Source organism: Zonotrichia leucophrys, chromosome 12 (genome assembly GCF_028769735.1).
Source record: "Zonotrichia leucophrys gambelii isolate GWCS_2022_RI chromosome 12, RI_Zleu_2.0, whole genome shotgun sequence".
Taxonomy (NCBI): Eukaryota; Metazoa; Chordata; class Aves; order Passeriformes; family Passerellidae; genus Zonotrichia; species Zonotrichia leucophrys.
Window position 1 is genome coordinate 15,725,007 of NC_088182.1, and position 23,283 is coordinate 15,748,289.

The 23,283-nt window shown below is 46.5% G+C and overlaps 2 protein-coding genes across 3 annotated transcripts in view; one reads left to right on the plus strand and one right to left on the minus strand.

The window, feature by feature from the left end:
- Nucleotides 1-11,120: 11,120 nt before the first annotated feature.
- On the minus strand, nt 11,121-13,526 carry LOC135453415 (proline-rich protein HaeIII subfamily 1-like). The gene is made up of 2 exons (XM_064724448.1): nt 13,518-13,526; nt 11,121-12,017 (listed from the first exon to the last, which is right to left on the minus strand). Exons 1-2 carry the CDS (start codon nt 13,524-13,526, stop codon nt 11,121-11,123), a joined length of 906 nt encoding a protein of 301 aa, XP_064580518.1.
- RAD54L2 (RAD54 like 2) overlaps nt 11,339-23,283 on the plus strand; it is a 69,020-nt gene continuing 57,075 nt past the window's right edge. For both annotated transcript variants that reach the window (XM_064724482.1, XM_064724480.1), the window contains exon 1: nt 11,339-11,473. The gene's annotated coding sequence lies outside the window, so the exon portion shown is untranslated. The remainder of the gene's footprint in view (nt 11,474-23,283) is intronic.

Here is a 23,283-nt window from a genome sequence, read left to right on the forward strand (position 1 = left end):
TGCCCTGATCCTGAACAGCCCCAAAAACACTCTGAGACAGGGATATTCGAGGGCAGCCTCCTGAAACACCGAGCACCTCCAAGCCTGGGTACCTGGGAGTGCAGGTGGGCCTTGGGGCACGTTGTTACTGGTGCAGATCCAGATTTCTGACATCATGGTGACTTTAAAAAGTTCTGGTTCTGCTGCTGAACTCCCACAACTGGACAGCAGCACCAGCTCAAGGCTCTTCCCCCTTCCACTAGCTCCCTCATGTAGATGAGAGTGTCTTTTCTTCCTTCCAGGAGCTTCATATCCCCAGTCAGTGGAGAGGGAATAGAGCAAGAATGAAGCTTCATAAATTTTCTTTGCCCAAATAAATCAAAAGTACCTGACAATATGGAGGAAGGGAAGGGAAAACACTGAATTTTTAGGAATCAAATTGGATGCCAACCCACAAGGGAGAAAAATCCCAGTGCCTCCCAGGGCACAGCACGCTCTGTTAGCAACTGCAGGGACATCCTCATGGGCTTTGGTCTCCAGGGAACCTTGTTTGTGAACACTTAGCTGCATTTATAGGAGTGCAGGGTATTTTATATAGTAGGTTTTTTCCTTTTGGGATGTAGATAAGTGCTGTATCCTTATCCTTATTCTAAAACCAGCATTGATAAATGATAACCAGAAGAATACCTGAGTGTCCTCTCTGCTTCTGGAGCTGGGGTGTAAGGGCAGCTCAGGTGTGCAGTGACGGCTGCAAATGGCAATAAATGGGTGATGCAAAGCTCTGCATTTCCATTCAGTTTGAACACCAGTCCTATGCGTGACACACACACCCCCTCCCTGTGATGTGAGAGGTTTCTGAGAAAGACACATTATTACCACTTCTGGGTGCAAAGGAACAACAAACTATCAAAAACCAATGTCACCAGTCAGCAGTTACAGAGAAGCGGGTGCCATTCACTGCCTGGGAGGGCACTTGATTCACAATATTGCAGTGTGCATTTACAGCTGCGTGTTTGTCCCTACCTGCTGCAATGTGATTGTTGAATTGCAATAAAAAGCTATTAATTATGAAATAGAGACATTTTGGAGCAATCATTTTGGCATACCCCAGTTAAGAATTTTTTTTCCCCTCAAGATTATCTTGCCTCTCTTTTCATCAAGTCTTCTCCAGAGAAAAAAGATAATTTTCAGTTATTGGACACACGAATTCACCAGTACAACTGGATAGGATCAACTGGAATTTTCCCTGTATTACCTTATTTCACAGTCTCTATTTGTGTTTAATGTAACACTTGCATGCTTATCATAATTTCATTACATTTAATGTAGTACCTGAGCAGCAGTCTTCAGTGTAGTCTGCAAGGAAAACAATGCTTTAGCCTGAAGAGAAATTGAAAAGATGGGAGGATACAATGAGAAGTATTTATGGCTTTTACAGGCTGTTTGGACAGCAGAGCTCATGGGAGATTTTAGCAATAGGGATGCAAAGCTTTAAGCCAGGAAGGAGGAAGGAGGTGTGTTTAGCCACTCTTCAAGGCTAGGATGCTATTTTCTATAAATCAGAATTTTGCACTGTGGCTGAGAGTACCAAGATTTATTTTGCTTTGTCTTTGGATCGTGGGAGTAAAATGCTGGTCTCCTTGAAATATGTGGGATGTTAGTGACTAGGATAATAAAGGCCAGATTTCACCATAGACATTTTGAATTCTCTTCATCCCAGCCTCTCCCAGCAGGCTGGCTGGGATTGTTCCCAGCCTGTTTTGTAGCAGAGAGGTGCGGCAGGCCAGATGAGCTCCCTGAGACACAGCCTCCTCCCACTACTCACTGCTAACTACTGTTACATTCTCCTGGGGCACAGAAAGCTGCCACGGGGGAGGAGAGAATCCCCTGGAAGATGCATCCCCAAGGGAGAGCTCCAGGGAACAACATTGCCTGCTGTGGAAAGTTTTACAAGCGAGCTGCGGTTACCCACCATCCAGATGGTGAATATTCAGTGTTTGCTTTAGAGCAGCATTTCCAGATCCAACCATGCAACTCCCCATCTCTCCTTTTCACCAAGAGAAAAGGGAGTGCTGAGGTGTCACAGCTCCTGCTCTTCTGAACCAGTTCCCTCTTCGCCTGGACTTGATCAGCATCAGTCTCCCAATGCCTTGGAAAATGGGAAAGGAGGAGGAAGAAAGCAGCTTTCTTGCAAGCAGGTTCACAAAACCTTTTGTCTTGCTGGACTGGTTGCAGACACCCCACACTTACAAAGAAAAGTTTTTGCTCCTATTTCTAATGCAACTTTTCTCTCTTGGTCCTCTCTGGCTGAACCTTTGCCAAGACTTTAGTAACACATAGATTTTGTAGTTGGTGGAGCTGTACCCCTTACCCTGTGCACATAGGAGAATATTTCAGCCTGCAGACTCTGTCAAATTCCAGAGCTTGTATATTCCTTCCTAAGGAAACAGTGTCTGAAGCAGGGGGCTTTGCTCAGTTAGGAATAACCTCCAGGAGGGATTCAGCACTGGCTGAGGAGGATTTGCTGGAGGGAAGGCTCCTCTTTTCCCCATGTAAGTGTCAGGTGCAGCATCCACATCCCTGAGCTGTTTCTTTCTGGAAGGACTCTGACTTCACCCTGTGCTTCAGCCACAGTCACAGCATCCAGATCTGCCAGGTCTGATCTGTGCCTCTCATCCCATCTCAAATCACTTGGTGCTGGGGAGTTGCTGGGAGTACTTGTGTCCCAAACATCTCTTGGGAATTCTGCAGTCTCCTTCCCACGCAGACACCAGCTGGGAGCAATCCATTCCTGCTCAGCTCTGCACCCAGACTGTACACAAGCAATTTTAAATCCAGGGTGTGGACTAGCTGAAAATGACTAAGAAAATGAAAGATGACTAAGAAAAACAAGCTTGTGTGCTTGCTGTGGAATTATCTCCAGCCTGAAACAGCTGAAGAGCTCTGCAATTCTCCTGCAAAGCCCTGAGAGAGGCACAGATCTGATAACATTGAGGCACCCTGAGAGCCAGAGTCCCTGCCTCCAGCTCATCTGCCAGCAGATGTGCCAAAACACCTCCTCTGGCTGCTGGTCTTCCAGGAGGCTCTGTCAGTGGAAAAACCTGCTCTGCCCACTGCTCTTCACTCCTGTGGGGCAGGGGCTGTGCAAGGAGCAAGCAGGGCTGTGCAAGGGCTGTCAGCTCCTCTGCCCACATCCTGTCCATTTGTCACTCCGTGGCAGAGCACACCAGGGCTGTGGAAGTTGGAGGCAGGTACACACAAATATGTCTGGGTGAACTTCACTCCTATCACTTGGCTGATTTCTGACCCTCTGCATCTACAGTCCTGCCATTGTCTGCCTTCTTCTGTCTCTTCTTGTGTGGTTTTCCTTTAGTTTTGCCCTAATGCTTCATGTAATTCTGGTTGCTATGCAGGGTTTGCAGGCTCAGCTGCCTGTAACAACCCTCTCCATGGGTGTGTGCAGCTTGGCTGCAGTGAGGATACTTTGCTGATTGATTTGCTTTTTTGTTTGTTTAGTTATTTTAAATGCTTGGAAATAAAATAAAGCTGTTACTTATACCTTTCCTCTCCTGATGCCAATTAACTTCAGCAAATTAATCTGTTTCAAAACTATCCTTTATGTGGTCTAGACCAGAGTGCAGACAGGAATACAAACTGCACAGCTCAATTTACCTCCCTCTTTTGTGCTCACCAGGGCCATAAGGGGGGTAGTGAGGGGCAGGGAAGCAGCTGAAAATCAGACAGAGTGTGTTTGGACATGCCCATGGGTCCTGTGCTGGGTCACCACACAGGCTGATGAGGGGAATCCCAGAGGCTGCTTCCTCTACCAGAAACTGGAGAAAGGAAAGGATCTGAGTCTTGATTCCCCACATGCTGAACACATGTCCCTGCACTATAAAAAGAACTATTTGATGTTTCATAACCCTTTGGTAAACCTGAAAGGGAGCCCAGTACAGTTTCCAAAGCTCTTACAACAGGTATGTTGCCACCTTAGCTGCTATTTTCATCTGTAAACAGTAAGTTTCCAAAAATAATTGTCCAGCCTCTTGATTGCATCGTCCTCCCCTCCCTGCTGCATTGGCCTAGCTGGTAGATCTTGTATTTGAGCAGGGAAGGTCACTGACCATAGCTCCAGCCACGCAGGTGGAGAAATCACATGTTAATGGTGCTTCTCATTTTATGTATCAGGACATTTTATCCATACAAGCAGCCCCAAATTACCTCCTTCATTCATACAGTTCCATAAGTTCCCTACTTAAACACATCCACCATCAAAACTATCTAGTTAAGTCATGCCCCAGAGATTGAGCCTTGCAGGAATGAAAATGGGCTTTTGAAACAGAAACTTCCTTGGGCTCCTAAAGCTCAGAAACAACTGTAAAGCCAGAAGAGTCAATGAAAGAGAAAATTTTAAAGTTTAAACAGTTGTTGCTCATGGACTGCTTTTCAAATGAGTGAATTCACCTGTTGTGGAGGAAAAACAAACTACAATGGTGTTTGCCTATTTCAAAACTCAGATACCACCCACTGCAGGAGAGCAGGCTGCAGGGAGCACTGGGTTACACCAGTGTGTTCACACTGAGTGAACAAGCAGAAATAACTCCCAAACACAAGAGGTGCTGGGATGAGCAGCATAATGAATTGTGCCTTTCAAGCACACCAGTTTTTACCATTAGTATGATTCCACCCCTCCAGAACAACTGGCTCTGCAATGCCTGCAGGGATCCGGGGGGGAGCCAGCCTTGGATACCAGGGGTGTAGGGAAAGGAGCAGCTCTGGTGCTGCTCTTTGCCTTAACAACCATGTGTGTGACCAGGGAGTTTCACTCCCTGGTACATTGTTTCAGAATGAGGATACTAAAAAGAAGTGTTGCTGCTAATAAATTAAAAGTGAAATCAACACCAACCCCTACATATGGGCTGCTTAAAGAATTTGCAGGATTACAACTGTTCCAATAAACAAAAGAATAGCTCTTATATGAGGAACAAGAGACTAGAAAGTGTATAGAAAAGCAGAGAAAAGTTCTCTACCTTGTTTTATGGCTGCAGATTAATAATTATTTAATAATAAATCCTGGATGAATCTACAGATTGAAGAAACAAATGTAGGTCTTACCAGCATTAATATGAAAAGTGCATTAAATTCTCTTCCCAAATCTTGATAATCCATTCATAGTCCTTATGTCTGTTGCATATCTACTCAAAACCAAAATGCCTTTTATTATTAGTCATTTAATTGCACATATCCTTCTCATCTCCTAAAAACCCCTCCTTTTTGTGCCACCCTTGTGTAAGGATAAATTTCAGACTAATCAATTAAAATGCAGTTGTGAAATGAGCAAACCAAAACAAAAAAAAAAAAAATCAAAAATCTCACTGCCTAAGAAATCTATAGCCTTCTTCCCTGTCCCTGGTAGAGCCCCAGGATCTCCATGATCTGAGGGGGGAGGTCAGCAGGTTTAACCATGGGGAGAACAGCAGAGACTGAATAGTCCCTCACTTCTCCATCAATAGCAAATACCTTCTGCTCTTTAAAGGGACAAGAAAGCAGGAGCCAAGGGCATCCCAGGAGCTGCAGGGCAGGGGTCTCCCCAGTCAGTTAGAAGAGCCAGGCAGGCTGAGGAACAGCAAGCAGCACCACCAAGGATCCAGGTCACCAGAGAAGCTCATGGCAATAAGGCACAGTGAAAGTTAAAGGGGGAAAAAATAGACTGCAGCCCAGGCCCAGAAAAACAAAGCAAACATAGACCAAGACTAAGTGCCAAGAGTTGAGTTTAAATTGAGCCCCTGTGCTAAAGAGCAGGGCTGGTTGTGTGGGTGGAAGTCCCAGGTGAGGCTGGTCAGGGCGTTAGGGACACTGTGGCCCTGGCATCTGCAGCCCAACAGGGACAGTGTTGTCACACAGGGGAAAATCTCCTTCTATGAACTGTTATCAAAGTTAATTCCTCAGGGAAAAGCTCCCTGTAGCATTGAAAAGGAGGCATTGGCAGAGCACTGGCAGTAAAAACCTGCTCACATTGGATATGCATTGTGTCACCTTCCCTGCCCCACAGCTAATGGAGAAAAGTAGAGCTGGCTATAGGCAAAGAGAACAGCAGCCACCTGCAGGTCTGTGACCCAGCTCTTCTCCTGGCAGGAGGCTGCCTTGTTTCCTTGGAGTGTTGTAAAAGTTGGTTGTGCCCCTAATAAGGATCAGCCAAGAGCTGCCTGCTGTGAATTTGCTAATGGGCCAGCACAAGGTAGTTAAATGATGCATTTACATCTGCTGGAGCTGTGGGTTTAACTTTGCCCCCCTCTGTGAGAGGTGTGAGCACTGTGGGAGTCTGGGGGTTCACTGCTGGCCTCATAGACATCACTGCTGGAGTGGGTGATTATGCAGAGTGAGCCTGGTTTTAGCCAGCACCCTGCTCTGGGGATTGCCAGGAGCAGCTGTGTGACCTTTTCTAATAAGATATTGCCTTGTATTCATTTGTAAACTTGTTACTTTTAATTCTTTAAGTATAAAACTGCCTCTTCTATGAGCAAAACACCCTATCTGGATCTTTCTTCTATCTGTTATACCATCACATCTTTGCTATTTTCTTTGCTTTCCTAAAACCATAAACCCTTCCAGTTTCCTCTGGAAGAAGTGGTGCCTTGTTTCACCTTCTGCACCCAGTGTTTGAAAATGGAGTGTTGAAGGCTGAAGTGTGTTTCAGGTGAGCAGTGCTGTGCTGAGTTATGCACTGACATTACAGTGTTTCAGTACTGAACTCCTCCCCAGAGCAGCTCGCCAGAGGGTTAAGAAACCAAAGTGCCAGCTTTTCAAACAGAGAGATCCTGCTTTGTCGGGACCCTGAATCCTTTCTGGATTGGGCTAGTGCAGAGAGGCAGAGGAAGTGTTCGAGTTGTTTCGTGAGGTGGGGCTTGTCTTGAGCTTGCCCATGATGAAACTCCCTTGTTTCACTCCCTGCCCAGCCGTGGCTGGTTCTCAGCCCCTTCTAGCGGGGGAAGAGGAGGCTGCAGGCTGAGTGTGGCAGTGCGGGTGAAATTCAGCCACCGTGCCGCTGATTCATGCCCGTGGGGCTGGGGCACCACAAACCCAGCAGGCTGCTCTGAGCTGGGGCTCCCTCGTGACTCCTTGACCAAGTCCTTCAGCACACAGCTCAACGATACCTTGGGATATTAGAAACTGACTGAACTTCTGTTTCTGGTTTTTCACTTCTCTCAGGATGAATGAAAACAGCTTGGCAGCACTGTCAGGTTTCCCATCCTGTAGTTGGGATGGGCTCCCTGTGAGGGACTGGCTGGAGTGTCCCCCTTTCTTTCACACTGCAGCAGCAAGCAAAGGGATCAGTGAATAGTGCCTGGAACAAGCAGCAAATGGAGAAATGAGGAATATCAGAGACTTGTAAAGGCATGAGGAAAAGGAGGCAACTCAGATGAGGTTAATGGTGAATGGTGGTGAGGCAGAGCACTGTGTGACAGCCCTGGCCACAGAAGGTCTTCAGGGAGCACAAGTGGTGTCACCATGGCACACTGATGTCTGTGTCCCTTCAGTGGCAGTTGACATAACAGGTTAGACCCCACATTTGAAAGAGAAGGATCAAAGAGAAGGATCTTCCTCCACCAGTAGGAGGAATTGTGCTGTCACTAGAGAAGAAATTGCTGTGATATATGGTCACATCAAAGCTAACATATTTGTGCCAATGGTGAGGTTTAATTTATTAATTGCTTTGTGTATGGTGTCATATGCTGACTTGTATTTGTTGGGTTGCAGAGTGAAATTCAGACCTGCTCATCTCACTGAGTGTCTGGACTGCACAATGATAAAATGTGCTGTTTCTAAGCTTTTTGTCACAGGCTTTCAGTTCCCAGAAAACCTGGTCAAATCTTAGGATGAAAGAATCCAGAGGTATTCTAATGTCAGGGTGCTGAAGGCAAAACAGAGTTTTCCTCATGTAGATGGGCTGTGTATTTTTCTCTTGCTCTAGAGGGAGCCTTCAGAGAGTCTTGTCCTCTGGCTGAGTAGTTCAGGAGATGCTTCTCTAACTTCCATGGAAAGCTGTTGCAAGGGCATTTTAGCTCCCTACATGTTTTATAGATTACACATTTTAGAGCATTTAATCAGGGCTGTGGAGCCCTTTTCAAATCTTTCCTTTTACCTCTTTGATAGATCCTGCTATGGGGAAGAGGGCCCAGAGTATCCAGAACAGTACTGACCTCCCAGTCAGGACACTGAGCATCAGTGCACCAGAGCCACTTGATTGACACTTTTATCTGGGCACAAAACTCAGGACTGAAGTCTGTATGCATTGAGATCAAACCTGGTGTTCTGATCAGAAAAGTCATGGAAGGCACCACTTTGAAAGTGCCTTTTCCAAGTGGAATAAAACTTCATAAATTGTGCTCTGCTGGACAAGAAGAACACAGCCAAGTGCAGAAGTGCTCATGGTTATAAGAGAATCAATTAGGGCATGGTGATGAATAATGCATGTGCAGCTTAGGAGAGATGGATGACATGGGTTTTATTTTTGTACTGTTAATTGAGAGTGATTCTAGGACAGAAAAAAGCACAAAGGGAAGATGGGGAGATTCTGGTCATAGTGTAAGAAGCTGGAGGCTCATCAACAATGCTTCCTGTCCATTAAGCTGTAAAAAACTCAGGAAGAGGAATTGTACTTATGTCCTCTACAGCTCCTAATCCATGTAACTGATACTGCCCAAGAACCCCATTCAGACTGTAAATGATATGAGTATTTAAAGAGTCAGAAGTTGAAGCTCTTGCTTTGAAATCTGATGGCCTTTCCTGTATTAAGACAATGTCTGCTTTGCTCTTTTGGGATCCAGTTGTAGGGCATCAATCAGTCAGCTTTATTTACCCTAGAGGTGTGGCTGTGCTGTTCCTTGGATATGTGCAGGGATCTCCAAAGGAGACCCAGTGCAGTGGGGTGTTCTAGACAGCCAGGGACCCAGGTGGGGAATGTTCTGTAGCTGTTCACATATTCCACCCCCACATGCTGATCTGCAGGCCAAAATCAACTGCTCTTCAGATCTTATGGGTCTCCCCTTGGGTCTGTGCACTGGTTGGGTTTAAAAAGCTAAGTGTCAACTCTGAGACTGAAACAGAGCCTGGCAAAGCAGGAGGAGTGCTCCATGTCCCTTTGCTTTGGTGCTTCCCAACGCCCAGCAACAGGAATTTCCCAATACTTGGATGCCTGCTCAGGTCAGAGCAAAATCTGCTGCAGGTGCCCTGTCCATTCAGCTGAGGCACACGACATGAGGGAAGGGCAGAGGTCACAGGTTGTGGTGAGCAACCAGCCACTGTCCTGAGGAACAGTGTTGGCTCTTTGTAGAGCTCTTTTGTTGATGGCTGATGTGTGAAAGGCTGCAAAAGCACTTGGGGGGTTGTGTAGGTGGCTGCTCCACTGAAGTTATGGGGCAACCACTGATCCCACCTGGAAGATTTCTGACCATTTCTTTATTTGCTTATTCTGGGAGGAGTCATTGCTACAAACCAATCCTCCACCAGAGATGCTAAAGGACAGCTGGTACCTGCTTAAGGAGCCAGACCTGTTGTGTGTGGTGGGACTTGAGGGTATTTCCTTGAGAAATAACACCTGACTTTGCCACCCCAGTTCTCTCCGGATGGTGCAACTCCAGCCTCAGTGTTGCAAACCAGCAGTCATAACCCCACTTGCTGCTGGGACTGAGTGCTTTGGGTGGCATCAGTGGGAGTCCTGAGGCTGCAGCACGAGCTGCCTGCTGGGGAAGTGTGGCAGATGTGGAGCTGTGTGAAGGGATGAGCTCTGCAGAGGGACTGTGCAGACCCAGCCCAAGGTGTCCAGCAGAAAATATGGATGTCCCACTGCAAAGATTTGTTGTCTGTGAAAGATGCATGGTATCTTGTGGTTGTACATCTACAGAAACCAAGAATAACTTTCTAGGCTGTTTTCTTTTAGAAATAAGGAGGAGGTGCTTAGCTGCTGGAGTGCTCAGAGGACTGGCCTGTGAAGCAGCCATCCTTAGCTGGGCTGTGCTTGTCCATGTTGCTGTGGGGCAAATGCCTGAAGCATAACACATTAAAATCCCATAAAAACTCCTCCCTGCTCTGCTGGGGGCATTCTGCCTGCTTTAACTTGGACTTGTTCTGTTGCTTCTGAGGTCTCTGCCACCATCCCTCTCTCCTGTGTGACAGGCTGAGGCAGGGAAGGAAAATCTGGACTTTGATATCAGGTTTAACAGTAGAAGGTCCCATAGAGGATTTGGATGTGTCTAGATGGGCAGAAAGGCAAAGGTTTACTGTGATCCCTTCATGCCTTTGCCAAGTACCCTGGGGCACACTGTTTGTGAGATGGTGGGTGCTGTGTCCTTTTTATTTTGGATCAGCTCTGGCTTCCCCAAAACCCAGGAGGCCCCTGAAGGACTCACAGTTGAGTTACACTGATGATGCTCAGGTTGCCAGTACATACCCAGGCCCAGATGCCAGTCTCCCACTTGTATTTTTCTTGCTCTGGGTATTTAAGGACGGGGGAGCCAGACAGGCACTTTCTCTGCTGGACTTGTGCTTTTTGCTCCCTGTAACAGATGAAAACACAGAACTCAGGCTGCTGTGCAGGCTGAGCATCTCGGTGTGGTGTCAGCAGTGTCCTGGCAGTGACAGAGGCCATGGGCACGCTGAGCTCTGTCTGTGGGACCACAGCCAGCCCATGGAGATGAGCAAGGAACTCACCTTTTCCTCAGCACTCATATCTGAAATGCTGCCTCCACTTTTGGGTACCCCTGGTATGTGAGACTTTGAATTTTAAAGAACCTTGGGGAGGCTGCAGAAAGGTTAGGGTTTAACAGGCTGAGGGAAGTGGGAATGTGGAGCTGGAGAAGGTTTGGATGGGCTCAGCAATGGTGCCTGTGGGCAGGGTTGGGAGGCAGCAGAGCCAGGCTCTGACAGGAGAACAGGGTGAACATAAATGGGTCCTGTATCACTGGAGTACGAAAAATAAAGTTCTCTCCTGTGAAGAGCCCAGGCTAGAGCAGGGGCTCGGAGCGAGATGGGTTTTTATGCATGTGGAGGGCTGTAACCCTGAGGGGCCAAGGCCCGGAGCTAAGCTAAGCTCCTCATTGTCCCTGTCTGGAGCCTTAATGACCACGGGTCCCTGTGGCTAATTAGCCGCTTTCCGGGGGCGGTGGGGGGTCGCCCCTTGCAGCCTCTCTCCTCACAGCCCATGGCAGGGGCAGCAGCAGCCGGGGCCCCTCATCCCGCCCCATCCCGCGGCAGCCCCGGGACCCCGCGGGCCGGGGGGAACCTTTCTGCGCCCTGCGGAACCTTCGCGGCGGAGGCGCCTGTTGCTGCCCGGGGGACGAGGCGGGCGCTGCGACGGGGGGCGGCCCCGAGCGGCGGCGGAGCCCGAGGAGCGGCGGAGGCGGGAGGAGGCGGCGGGGCGGCCGCAGCTCCCGGAGCTCCCGGGGCGGCCGCAGCTCCCGGGGCCGCCGGGCCGCAGCCCCCGCCCGCCGCCCAGGTGAGAGCGCAGCGCTGCGGGGCCCCCGCCACAATGGGAGCGGAGCGGGCCGGGCAGGGCACGCCGGCGAAGGCCCGCCCGCCCCGCCGGGGGTGTGCGCGGGGCGCTCGCCCGGCCCGCGGTGGGCGCCGGGTGGGGGCGGCGGGGCAGCGGCCGCCGCGGTCCGAGGGGCCGGGAGCGATGCGGGGGTGGGAGGGCGGAGGGGCGGTGCTGCCGGGCCGCCCGGGGGGCGGGTCCCGGTGCGGGGCGAGGAGCCGGGGGCTGCGGGGCCGGGCCCGGGGCTGAGGCTGCAGCCGCCGCCGGGAGCGGGGCGGCCGGCCCGGGGCGCGCCCGGCCGAGCTTCGGGGCCTGAGCGGGGCAGTGACTGTGGGGGAGCCGGCCGGGGGTGCGCTCGCCCCCCGTGGGGTGCCGGGGCTCCCGGGGGTCCGCCCGTGCCGGCAGCGCGGTGCTCACACGGAGGGGCCTGGCGGGGCCCGGGCACGGCCGCTGTCACGCTCTGCTGTGGCCCAGCGATCTGTGGGACTGGTAAACACGGTCTGTCGGACTGCTAAACAGACATGCAAAGTCATAATTTATTGTCTGCGTGAGACTTGTTCGTGAGCCGTGGAAGGGGAAGGCTCGGTGTGCCGAGCTGGTGCTGCTGATCCTGTTACCTCTCCTGTCTGGATCCTGTCTCCAGCTTTTTAACTTGCTCCCTCCGAGGATGGGTTTTGGGTGGCTGTATGTTTCAGTGCTCGCATTTCAGAGATGCTTGCAAACTCCATTGAAATCCCCTCCTGTCTCTTAGTCGATTGGTACAAAACTGGTGCCTTAAAAAGTTTACTACATCCCTCCAGTCTGTGTGCAGGTGGGGGAATTTTGATTTAAAAAACCAAAAAGAAAAACTCCAAACCCAAAACTAAACAGGAAAAATCCAAACAGTAAAAGGAAGTAACAGTTCTTTTTTCCTTTTTTTTTTTTTTTAATGCTAATAAGATGGTTACATTTGCTTGTCTTTATAACTGTTAACATTGGATATCCTTTGTATGGTTATGCAAGCATCATACTTGGTGAATAATCACTTAGCCTGTAGGAAATCACTACAGAAACTTCTGTGTTGGTTTGAGATGTTCTGCTGCCTGGTTGAAGGTGGTAGCTCCCCTTCCTGACTTAGAGTAATGGGCCTTGTCAGTGGTCTCTAGGTGCTTCAATGCAGAATCAATTAATTTAGAGTAACAGCCTTTGTTTAAGTAGCTCTGCTCTAGGGGCAGCAGCACCCAGCAGAAGAATAAAAACAAAGCAGTCTGCTTAGACCACTGCAGGTGCTCCTGGTGGGAGCTGGCATGGTTTTGGTTTGCTGGCTTTTTTTCCCAGGTGTGGAGCTGTAGACTCTGAATATACAGAGAGAACAACACAGCTTCTCACCCTGTGCCTTAGCAGCATCAGAATGTAGGGGTTGTTCCTTGAGGGCAGGTGCTGAATGTGAAACTTTCAAGAAATAGACAGTTGCTACTTTAAGGAAGAGCTGTTGTGAATATGTGACATTTTCTGCCTCGGAGTAAACACCACCTTCTCCTAAAAAAGCTCTGAATGTTTAGGCACTGGGTTCCACTTGTTCTGCACTCAGTGGTAACTTCTGACCTCTACAATCTCTTGGAATTCCAGATCAGATACTCAAGGCTAGTGCAGATCCTGGGTGGGAACCTGTGCTCTTGTGAGGAGATGAACCAAACAGCAAGGGTTTTATCTCCTCTCAACAGTGGTGGCATTTTAATAAAGATTTGAAAGGTATAACCTGGCATAGTAAATCTGTAACAGGACATTGTGGTGTTCTCTGGGATCCAAGTTGACATTGGGAAATAACTCAGACTGGAAAGGGCCTCAGGAGGTGTCTAGTCCAACCTGCTGCCTAAAGGGAGATGAGCACCAAGGTCAGACCAGGACTTTGTTCATTCAGGTCTTAAACCCTCTGAAGACAAAGGTTTGTCAGTTGCTGTGTCCTTGCTCTGGTGCTTGACTGTCCTCACCAGGAAAGGAAAGACCTTTTCTCTGGGTCAGGTCACACCTGCACCATTGCAGTTTGTGTCTGCTGTCCTGCTGTGTGCCCCTGTGCACAGACCCCCTGGAGGTCCAGCACATCTGCTGTCAGCTCCCCAGAGCCTTTTCTTGTGCAATCTGGATCTCCCGCAGCCTCTCTTCACACAGCTTTGTCCCTCTGAGCATCCCTGTGCCCCTCCACCAAGCCCACTCTGGCTGATCAGTGCCTGGTACGTACTGGGGGTACCCAGAACTGCCCGTGGTGTTTGCAGTGGCTCTGAAAAGTGCTGAGTGCCAGGGAGCCCTGGTTTCCCTGGGTCAGGGGGCCGTGCTCCTGCTGGTACAGCCCAGTGCTACATCTCCTGTGTGCAGGGATGTATTTGTACCACTGATGTCCCTCACCCTGCTCCACAAAGCTCTGCAAGCCTCATTCCTGTGCACACACACACGTGTGTGTGGGTACACACGTGTCACATCACATCACACCCCCTGCAGCACTGAGCAGCACTTGTTCCATCCTTCTCCACATGTTCCAGTTGTCACTAGTATGACTCTTGGCTCCCTGGCTCCCTTTCTTAGGTCTTCTGCTGTCCCAAGTGTCCTGAGTTCCCTGCTGACAGGCCTGTCTGTTGCCTTGCCTTCACTTTGTTTCTCAGGATTTTGTCGTTTGAAACACTTTGAGATATATCCATTCACTGTGCTAGGATGGGAATGGCAAGCTTTTCCCATGGGGATGGAGTTGGATCCTTGTGATCAAATCCAGAATGTAACAGTGCAGAAAGTGTGCTTTCAAACATGGTGAAAATGGGTGTCAGTTGAGTGAAAGTTGGGTACAAGGTTTTTAAGAATGCTGTTAGTTACCACGCAACAATGTTCCTGTAATTTCTCTGGATTTGTTTCCATCAGGTGCCAGAAGTTTTTGGGAGACAATACCCTGTGGGATATTATTCTCTACTAACAAAGTCTCTTATTTTAAACCCAATTCTCCAGAACTTAGCTCCTGCAGAGGTTAAGTACTGTTTACTATTCCTAGATCCTTGGTACAGGTATAGTTTTGAGACATGTTTTCTGCTTACACGAAATAATTTCTGCATTATATTTACCTGTTGTTTGAGTTTATTACAGCTGAACTTGTTTCAGAGAATGCTCTTCTCAAGATAAGAATTTGTTGTGTTTAAGCAATATTTTAACCATATGAAAATAATTTATAGAGAGCTGGAGTATAGAGAGCTCTGCCACCCAAATCAGTGATTAATGAGTACTTTTGCCAGCATAGAAGACTTGTGTAGAATCTGATAGGTAATTTGAAACAATGAATGAAAAATTTGTTTCTTGTTAATTAGAAACCTCACATTTAATTTTTAGGGCTTTATGCTTATTAAGAAACAATCTTAAAGAGGAAGGGGAATGATGAAATAATAAATAACCCTTTGTTTGAGAAAGGGACAGAATTAGCTGATGAAATCAAGTGTCATTATATGCTGGGAGAAGAAAGAAGGTGGAATTATAGGAACTAGCTTCTTGCTGGTATGAGAAGGTAAAATTTGTTGAATAGACACCTTTAGAAGCTGGTTGAGTTTCTGAGAATGTGGTGGTATTGTTTGGTTGTTTGTTTTTTTAAGTTATCATGTTTTAGAACCAGCTTGCTGGTGGCATGCCATTCTAAATAATAGTGAGTTATTGATCAGTATTTTGTATGTGATAACCAGCAAATGCCAACTGCACATTTGCTGAAAATTGGTATACCTGAAGTTGAAACAAATTTTGAGGGGGAATAGAAAGGTGAAAAAGTATATATTGCTTTCATTCATGCAGATGTAAAACTACATAAGAATATCAATAAGATTTGTTACTTTGAAAAATATCTCAAGGTGTAGAAAATAACCTTTCAGAAATTCTTAAAGGTCAGATGCACTATTGACTCAATTTCTGCCTGATGTGGAGTAGCAGAATTTCTGTGCACTCCTGTGAGCAAGGCTGATTCAGTGCTATTGCAATCTCAGAGCAGCTGCAGTAATTGAAATCTTGCTCTTACTCAGTGGTAATGCTGGAGTTGGGGTCAGTCTGACACCTCCAAAAATCTTGTGGCATTTCAAAGGTGTCTGTGACTCACTTGAAGTGTTACATCCATCACTTAGAGCTCATAGCAGCTTTTTCATTGTGCTCTAAAACCTGTAAGTGGGAGCAGTGATTTGAAGCCCTCTGGGGTGGCCTGTCAGCTTGTCCCAAAGCTGCTGTTCTGAGGGTGTATCTGCAAGTTGGAATGCACAAAGAAAGAAAGGAAGAATGATCCAAGTTTGGTGTTAGTGACAGTCAGTTATTCAAGCATTGGGAAAGATGTAAAGGCTGGTAGGCACTTGTCTGGAGGAAATATTGATCCTGTGCTGGGGAAAAGTGCTGCATAACTTCATGACTAAAAATCTCATTCAACGATGCAGAAATCTTTAGGGGAAGACCTTTAGCCAGTTGCTTTGAAACCAGGCTGAAGAAATCTGTTTGATGCAATCAGTGCAGCTTGTGGTACGAACACAGAGTGCAGCATTCAGACCATACAGACTGTGCCCTCTACTCCTGCCCTAAATCCTAGGAGGAATTTCTGAGCTGCAAAGTGCAGCTACCATTTGCTTCTTGGGCACCTCTTTGAAGCAGAGGAGAGTTGATGAGATGAACTAGCTGCTTGCTGGTATGACTTTAATTACTCTCTCCTCCTTCTCTTCACAGGCACACACAATGGTACTGGTAGGAGCTAGCCAAGAATTGAGCATATTAGCAAAATTTCTCTCCTGCCACTGTAACTGTTTCTATGCTGGTGGATGGCAGATAAGTAGAAAAGCAAAGGTGGAAAAGCTCAACGTGCCCACGTGCTTTCCTGGGTTACAAATACATTGAAACTTAGACCAAACCAGGAGGACTTTGGTCGACTCAAGTGCAAAACAACATGCTTTATATAAGAGAGGCGCTAAACTTATAAAAGCAATTAAAGGGGTTTTGTAGTGATTTGGCAGAAAACTTTACAGTGGTGTTCTCTGTGGCAAACCAGCTTGATCTAATTACCAAAGAAGTGGAGCTGTGCAAGGGCAGAATTGACCAGCAGAAATGCAGAACCTGGCTGGTCGGGTAGAAGGGGTTTGTAGGGCAACCACAGGATAAGAAGGAATTTAAACACAGTAGAAGTACCATAATTTTGACTTGTACTATCTTCTCTTCACAGTGAAGGTTTTTATCTAAAATTCTTGTGAAGAGAACTTTTCTAGCCCAACAGAACTAGGGAAATGACATTTTAGAGACATGGTAATTCACCAAAGATTTTCTCCAGTTTCTCCAGTGCTTACCCAGAACATCAGCATCAGTGAAGTGTGGGTTATTATATTTGGAATTGTTAAATCCAGAATAAATAGGTTGTTACAATGTATTGATCTTATGTGAATTGCTCTGGCTGTTTGTTGCTGATACAACAACAACCAACCAAACCCCAAACCAAGCAAAATCCGTGCACCTGTCCAAGCCTTGGAGTGGATAGTGGAGCACAGGTGCTCCGGCTGCCTGCTGAGTCAACATGGGAAATGGAATGTTGTTCCAAAAGGAATCGATTGAGGAGGACTGCTGGTGGGATTTACTCAAAATTAGTGAAGCAAAAGAGACTTTGTTACGTGGCTGGGGAGTAGCAGTGCTCTGGAAGATCAAAAAATTCTAATTAAATCTCTTGTATCAAACACATACTTACAAATGGGATTTGTGTGGTAATTGTATTCCCATGACTGCTTCAGTCAGTGAGGGTGTTGTTGAAAAGTGAGTGTTGTTCAACAGACACAGTTTCATGTATGATCTATGAGTCAACAACTGGATTAAAAACAGTGGATGTGGAAAATAGAATATGAATGGAGGATTTTTTCAGGGATTTATAGTAGGTCCAGAGCTTTGTAGTAATTTTGTCAGTGGCCTGGAAGAAAACATGAAATTAGAGCTATTCAAATTTGTGGATTATGTAAAGGTTGTGCCTGAGTGGTGAAGCATGAAGAAGGAGCAGCAGCTGTACAGTGTCCTCTGAGTTGTTTGGGTAACTGGGTTTAATATGGCCAAATGTTTTTATAGAGCTGGGGCATGTTATGCATGTTATGGGAAAGACTGGAGGCTGTAGGTTTAGAATACAGAATTGTGCTTCCAGAAACCAGTGACCTTGGAAAGGATGGCAGGAGAAGAGCAGATATATGGCAGTGAGTCCTCAGAGCTTAAAATAAGCTAATTAATTTTTAAATACTAACGTACTTTCATAATAACAGGAAATACTGAATGAGGACAGAGAGGTGAAATCAGTTGCAGAGTATTTTGACAAGGTTTAATGTTGGTGTTTTTAAAGAGATGTTCAAAGACAAGAAAGATGTAGTGTTCAATGTTATTTCAGGGATTAAACTGCTCATTATAAAACTTTTTCTTGAACTGCTCAATCGGTTTAGCTTATCACAAGGTATTTAAAAGTTTCTCAATTTTCTTTGGGCAGAATAGGCTGTGTACCAAAGGCTCTTTAATTTAATGGAAAAAGATACAATAGCAGCCAGTGCCTGGAAGTTAAAAAGATTATTTCAAATTAGGAAAGAGGCACAGATTGTTAACAGTGAGTGTGATCAACCACTGGAGACATTAGGAAGATGCTTATAAGTATTAAGGAAAATCAGGATGTCTAAATCTCCAGAAGTCATCAAGTCAGGATGGAGTTTCATTTGGAAGATCTGGGTGAGGAAATGCACTGTAAATGGATGAGTGTACCTGCCACCACACAAGTGCAGGGGCACTTTTTTATACATCCTTTTAATCTATAGAGTGTATATTTTCTCTTGAGGGAATTAATGTCTTTGTATATACCATGTACTTAAATGAAATCAAATATTTGTGATCTTTTTTTTTTTGGGAACCACTGTCATTTTTGGTGATAGGCAGAGGAAAGGGCTGTATGTGGAAGGATGGGTGGCTGTTTCATTTCCTGAAGAGGTTGGAATATCTTCCCTGGTATTTTTCCTCAAAAAAATCCTCATAATGTGCTCTGAAGATGTTTACCCCAGTAGTGAGTAGTCTTTACATTCTGTAGAAATTGATTTTTCATTGGGGGAATAAATTGCATGTGCTCTTGCTGGCAGAGGTAGCTGGGTGTGCATGCATAAGGATGCTGTGCCTTGTGTGTCTCTGGTAGTATGAAATCAGTGTGTCCCTTGTCCAGCAGGGGAATGGTTCTGCTGTGTTCTGTCTGCCAAAGCAGTGAAGGATGCAGAAAGGAAAAATCCATGGGTCCTCTCCTGCCTTGGCCATTAGGGAGGTTACTGGCTGTCTGTGGGTTGTCTGTGCACAGTGGGTTTGGGATGTTTTTCTAAACCCTTCTGGAAGCACAATGGAAGCAAATCTGGCTGGTAGGCACCTTTGCAGACATCCTGATCCTTTCCCCATCACAGGATGGGTGCGTGCCCAGTCATGTGTCAGAGCAAGGGCCATGGGAAATGCAGGAGCTGGATGCTCTGCCCATGGGTGGCCTTCCCCAGGCACCCCCTCAACTCCTGCAGAGAATGTGTGCCCACACCAGCCCTTGTTCCAGCAAGCATCAGATGTAATCTGTCTGTTCAGGACATCTGGGTTTGGGGAAGGGTCAGCACTGTAAGAAAGGACTTCCTTTATCACTGAAGGAGGCTGTCCTGCTGACCTTGGAGCATTTTCCAGCCAAGTGTTATGTTTTCCCCTCTAAGTCTTATTATTTTGGCAAGGTCTTGTATTCTTCTTTTTGCACTCCTGGGCTGGCCTGTGCAGGAAGACTTAGAGGTAAATCCTTCTGTTCAGGGAAGTTGTTTATCTTTCAATTTCCTTGCAGCTTGGAGGGGGTGTGTCTCCTCTGCATTTCTTGCTCTCCTTTCTGTTATCTTGTCTGACCCATTTTGCTGACAAAGAGAAGGAAGGCAGTGAAGAGAGACAGAAGTGGTTATAAGCAAACAGTTTCTTTACCTTCCCTCCCTCCCCACAATGTTCTTCTGGATTCTCTTTGCAGTTGCTTTATGCAGGGAACATTGAAGGTGAACAGAGTTAATTGTTGGGGAGTCTGTATAAGATTTTGGGGATTGGAGGAGATTTTAGAACTCAGGAGATAAGGATTTCAGATTTTTAAATTTAATTTGGCTTTAATGGGCTAGAACTCCTCCTGTATCCTGTATCAGACAGGGATCTTTCTAATGGTTGCTGAGAGGACCTGTCACTTCTCACTTTTATCACAGCTTGGCTGTGACAATATTTAGTATAAGCTGTAGAATGTGGAAAAGTTTACCTGTGGCCTGGGTCAGAAAATTGAGACCAACAGCAGTGGTCTCTGGAGTGGCAACTGCATTTCTGTAAGAAGAAAGGATGGGAGAAGACTTTGAGGACCTCATGCCAAGGGTGTTTATGTATCTCTGAGCAGTTTGGGTGAAGTTCAAGTGTTGGGTGAAACAAACACAAAGCAAGCACAGGGGATGTGCAGGAGAGGCTACATACACCCATATGTATTTATGGCCAGATCCTCACAGTGGATCTTGGTTGCATTTTGGGGAAAGGCCTATGTTCTAGGACAGCTCAGGAATATCTACTTATTCCAAACATAATAAGATAGGCAGAGGCCTAAAGAAAGTGATTCTCTTATTCAAGTAGTAAAAATCAGCCCTTGATCTCAGGAAGGGGGAGGTCATTATGGCCAAAGTAAATTCCTCTTGTGGAGTTCAAGAAATTACCCATTTGTTCTCATGGTACAGATTGCATCACTTCCCTTTCTCACCCATAGAGGTGTTCCTTTAACAAGTCCCCCTGAGTGCATTTCGGAGGGGCCATGTCCTGATCCAGAGAAATTTCTGTCAGTGCAGGTTACCAGTGTCTCAAGGTTGGGACAGCTTATCTTCCTGTTCCCTAAAACAGCCTTATCCTGCCTTTTCTGGTGCCCACATGGAAGGACCTGTTTATAGAGGCTCTCACTAAAGATGCTGCATGCCAAGGATTTACATGAGGAGGTGTATTTTGCTTTGGACAGTTTAAGGGTATTTGCTGTGGGGAGAGAGATGTGCACAGCAAGGATGTCTGACTGCATGATGTACTTTATACTTCTGTGCTTTGAGTGGCAATTGCATTGGTTTTATCAATTGAAAAAGTCCAGCAAAATGTAGTTCAGAATCAGTTTACACAAACCACAAACCACATGCCTTGACTACTCAAAGAGAGAGACAATTGAGAAGATTGTCTCACCTTGGCTACATGCACCATCCTTTGGGCTGGAGTTTTGAAGGCAAGGAAGCTTTATCACAAGGACCATCTCACTTTCTTAGACAGAAATGCTGTCTGTCCCCTGCACTGGAGCAATGTCTGGCTGCTTAGAGCATGGCCTTGGTGACAGTGACTCCAGCTTGATCAGCCCATACCCAGGGCTGCATGTTCTCACCCTCTCACTGCTTTTTTTTTTTTTTCCCCTTTGTGCCCACAAAGCTGTTCATGCAACTTTGTGGTAGATCACATTTGGGAACTGAATTTTGCTTTCAGGTAGGTTTTCAGCTGAATCAGATTGCTGTCCAGCCACACAGAGGGGTTGTGCTGGCACGGTGTGGGAGCAGTGTGTGAGTTGGGAAAAGAGCAGCTGCTGCAGAAAATGTGTCCGAGGCCTGGGAGGCTGCAGTCAGCAAGAGGGAAAATGGGTAATTTAATCAAGGCCAAATGTTTATTACCCTTCTGGTGCCTGTGAAATCTAAAAACTCTCTGTCAGTGTCAAGGCACGTCTCTGTCTCTGTAATTGGTGGGTTTATCATCAGAGTTTGGTTGCCATCTTCTGTTTAGTGTGCTTTTTTATTCATGTCTTTGCATTTATTACTTGCATCACTCTCTGATGGAAGCAAAAGGAACAGCATTCCCAGTGTAATGTAACTGCCCAGAGGTTTGATTACCCTTGCAGCATTGCTCCTTAACACTTGTGTGAAAAGGCAGCTGGCTGTGGCTTCTCCTTTCCTAAATTAGTGCAAAAGCTGTGTATTCCTTCCTTAGTACAAGTGCCTGGGTTATGGAATGCACCTCAGCAACCAAACTTCCAGGCACAGGAAGTAAGGAAAATCAGCTTGCTTTTGTAGGGGATGCTGGGGTGGAGGAGATAGCAGGAACAAAGAATATTTTCTTAAATCGAGAAGTTGTTGTAGGAGTGGTGACATCAGTTGGATTTTAAGTTCCTTGTCCGTAGGTGTCAAGGAATTTAGAGAACAGGACCAAGAAATAAACCTTACAGGACCAGTGCCTTTTTGTGCTTAGCTATGAAGTGTAACACAGGCTCTAAATAGGGAGCAACAGCTGCCTTGAAAGCTGGGTGTCAAGGTGGTTGTTGCATGGAATGGAGAAGATTTAGAATTGAAGCAGTGCATTTAAGATCAGATGTTTGGGGAAAAGCTGTTATCCTAGAAGAGAAAATTTTTTTCCTAATTTTCCCCTCAGTTTTGGTATGTGATCCTCTTATCTCTGGAGAAGAATTTCTTCAGGAAGCTGGTTTTTTTTTTTGGTGGGGGGAGTTCCTTATTCTGGAGAATGCATAGTAAGATTCACCCTAGCCAGCATTTTTAAATTTCTGTCAACAATTACTTCACATCCTGTTTTCCAATGAATGGGAGTAGTTCAGGTCTGTGGTCTGAATTTGTTTATTTTCTAGTGACAATAGTCAACTGCTTGAGAGAACTAAGACCCAGCAAATGAGTAGAGAACACTGGAGAAGAGGGTGATCTGCTTAGTCATACAGACTCTGTAAAAAAATGTCTTTTTTTTTTTCTCCCTAACAAAAAATTGTTTTAGAGGTGCCTTTTCCTTCCTCCTGTACTTACCATAGCACTCACAAAAAAGCAAGAGAGGAGATCTTATATTTCAATTAAATCAATACTTCTGGTCAGTGAAATGCTTATTTTAACAGAATGAGATACTCTGCCTCTTTGTGAACATCTATCCCTTTATTGTAATGAGAAAGTCTTTAACTTTTGTCATCTGCCTCCTTCATTCCTAGCAAGGGGACAACTATGAATGAAGTTGATTGAGATTTTACAGCATTGCCAGTAAATCTCCTTTGGAAGTGCAATGAAATTAGTTTTCTCTGTTAAAGAATGCTGTTAACTGTACCCAAAATCTCCCATCAAGGTAAGAGCTGTAGTTACAAAAATTTCTTATTTCAGCCTAAATCAATAATAATCAAGAATTTCTCCAATGGATGAATGAACAAGTTCAGTTAATGACTGGGCAAAAAAAGCTGGCCAAGCCCAGAGTGGTGGAGAATGGTGCCTCATCCAGCTGGGTACTTGTGGGGTTCCCCAGAGTTTGGGATTGGGGTCACACCTATTTAACATCTTTCTCAGTTACTTGGATGAGGGGATCAAGGGCACCCTCAGTAAGTTTGTAGGTGACACCAGTGTGGGCAGGAGCGTTGATCTCCTGGAGGGCAGGAAGGCCACAACACCCCCCTGCAGCAGTGCAGGCTGGGGCAGAGGGCCTGCAAAGCTCCTGGCAGGAAAGGACCTGGGGCACTGCTCAGCAGTGGCTGAACATGAGCCCAGGTGGCCAAGGAGGTCGGTGGCACCTGGCTTGTACCAGCGCTGGTGTGACCAGCAGGACCAGGGCAGTGACTGTCAGTGACTGTGCCCCGTGCTGGGCACTGCTGAGGCACCTCAAATCCTGGGCTCCTCACAACAAGAAAACCATTGAGATGCTGGAGCTTCTCCAGAGAAGGGAAGGGAGCTGAGGAAGGGTCTGGAGCTCAGGTCAGATGAGGAGCAGCTGAGGGG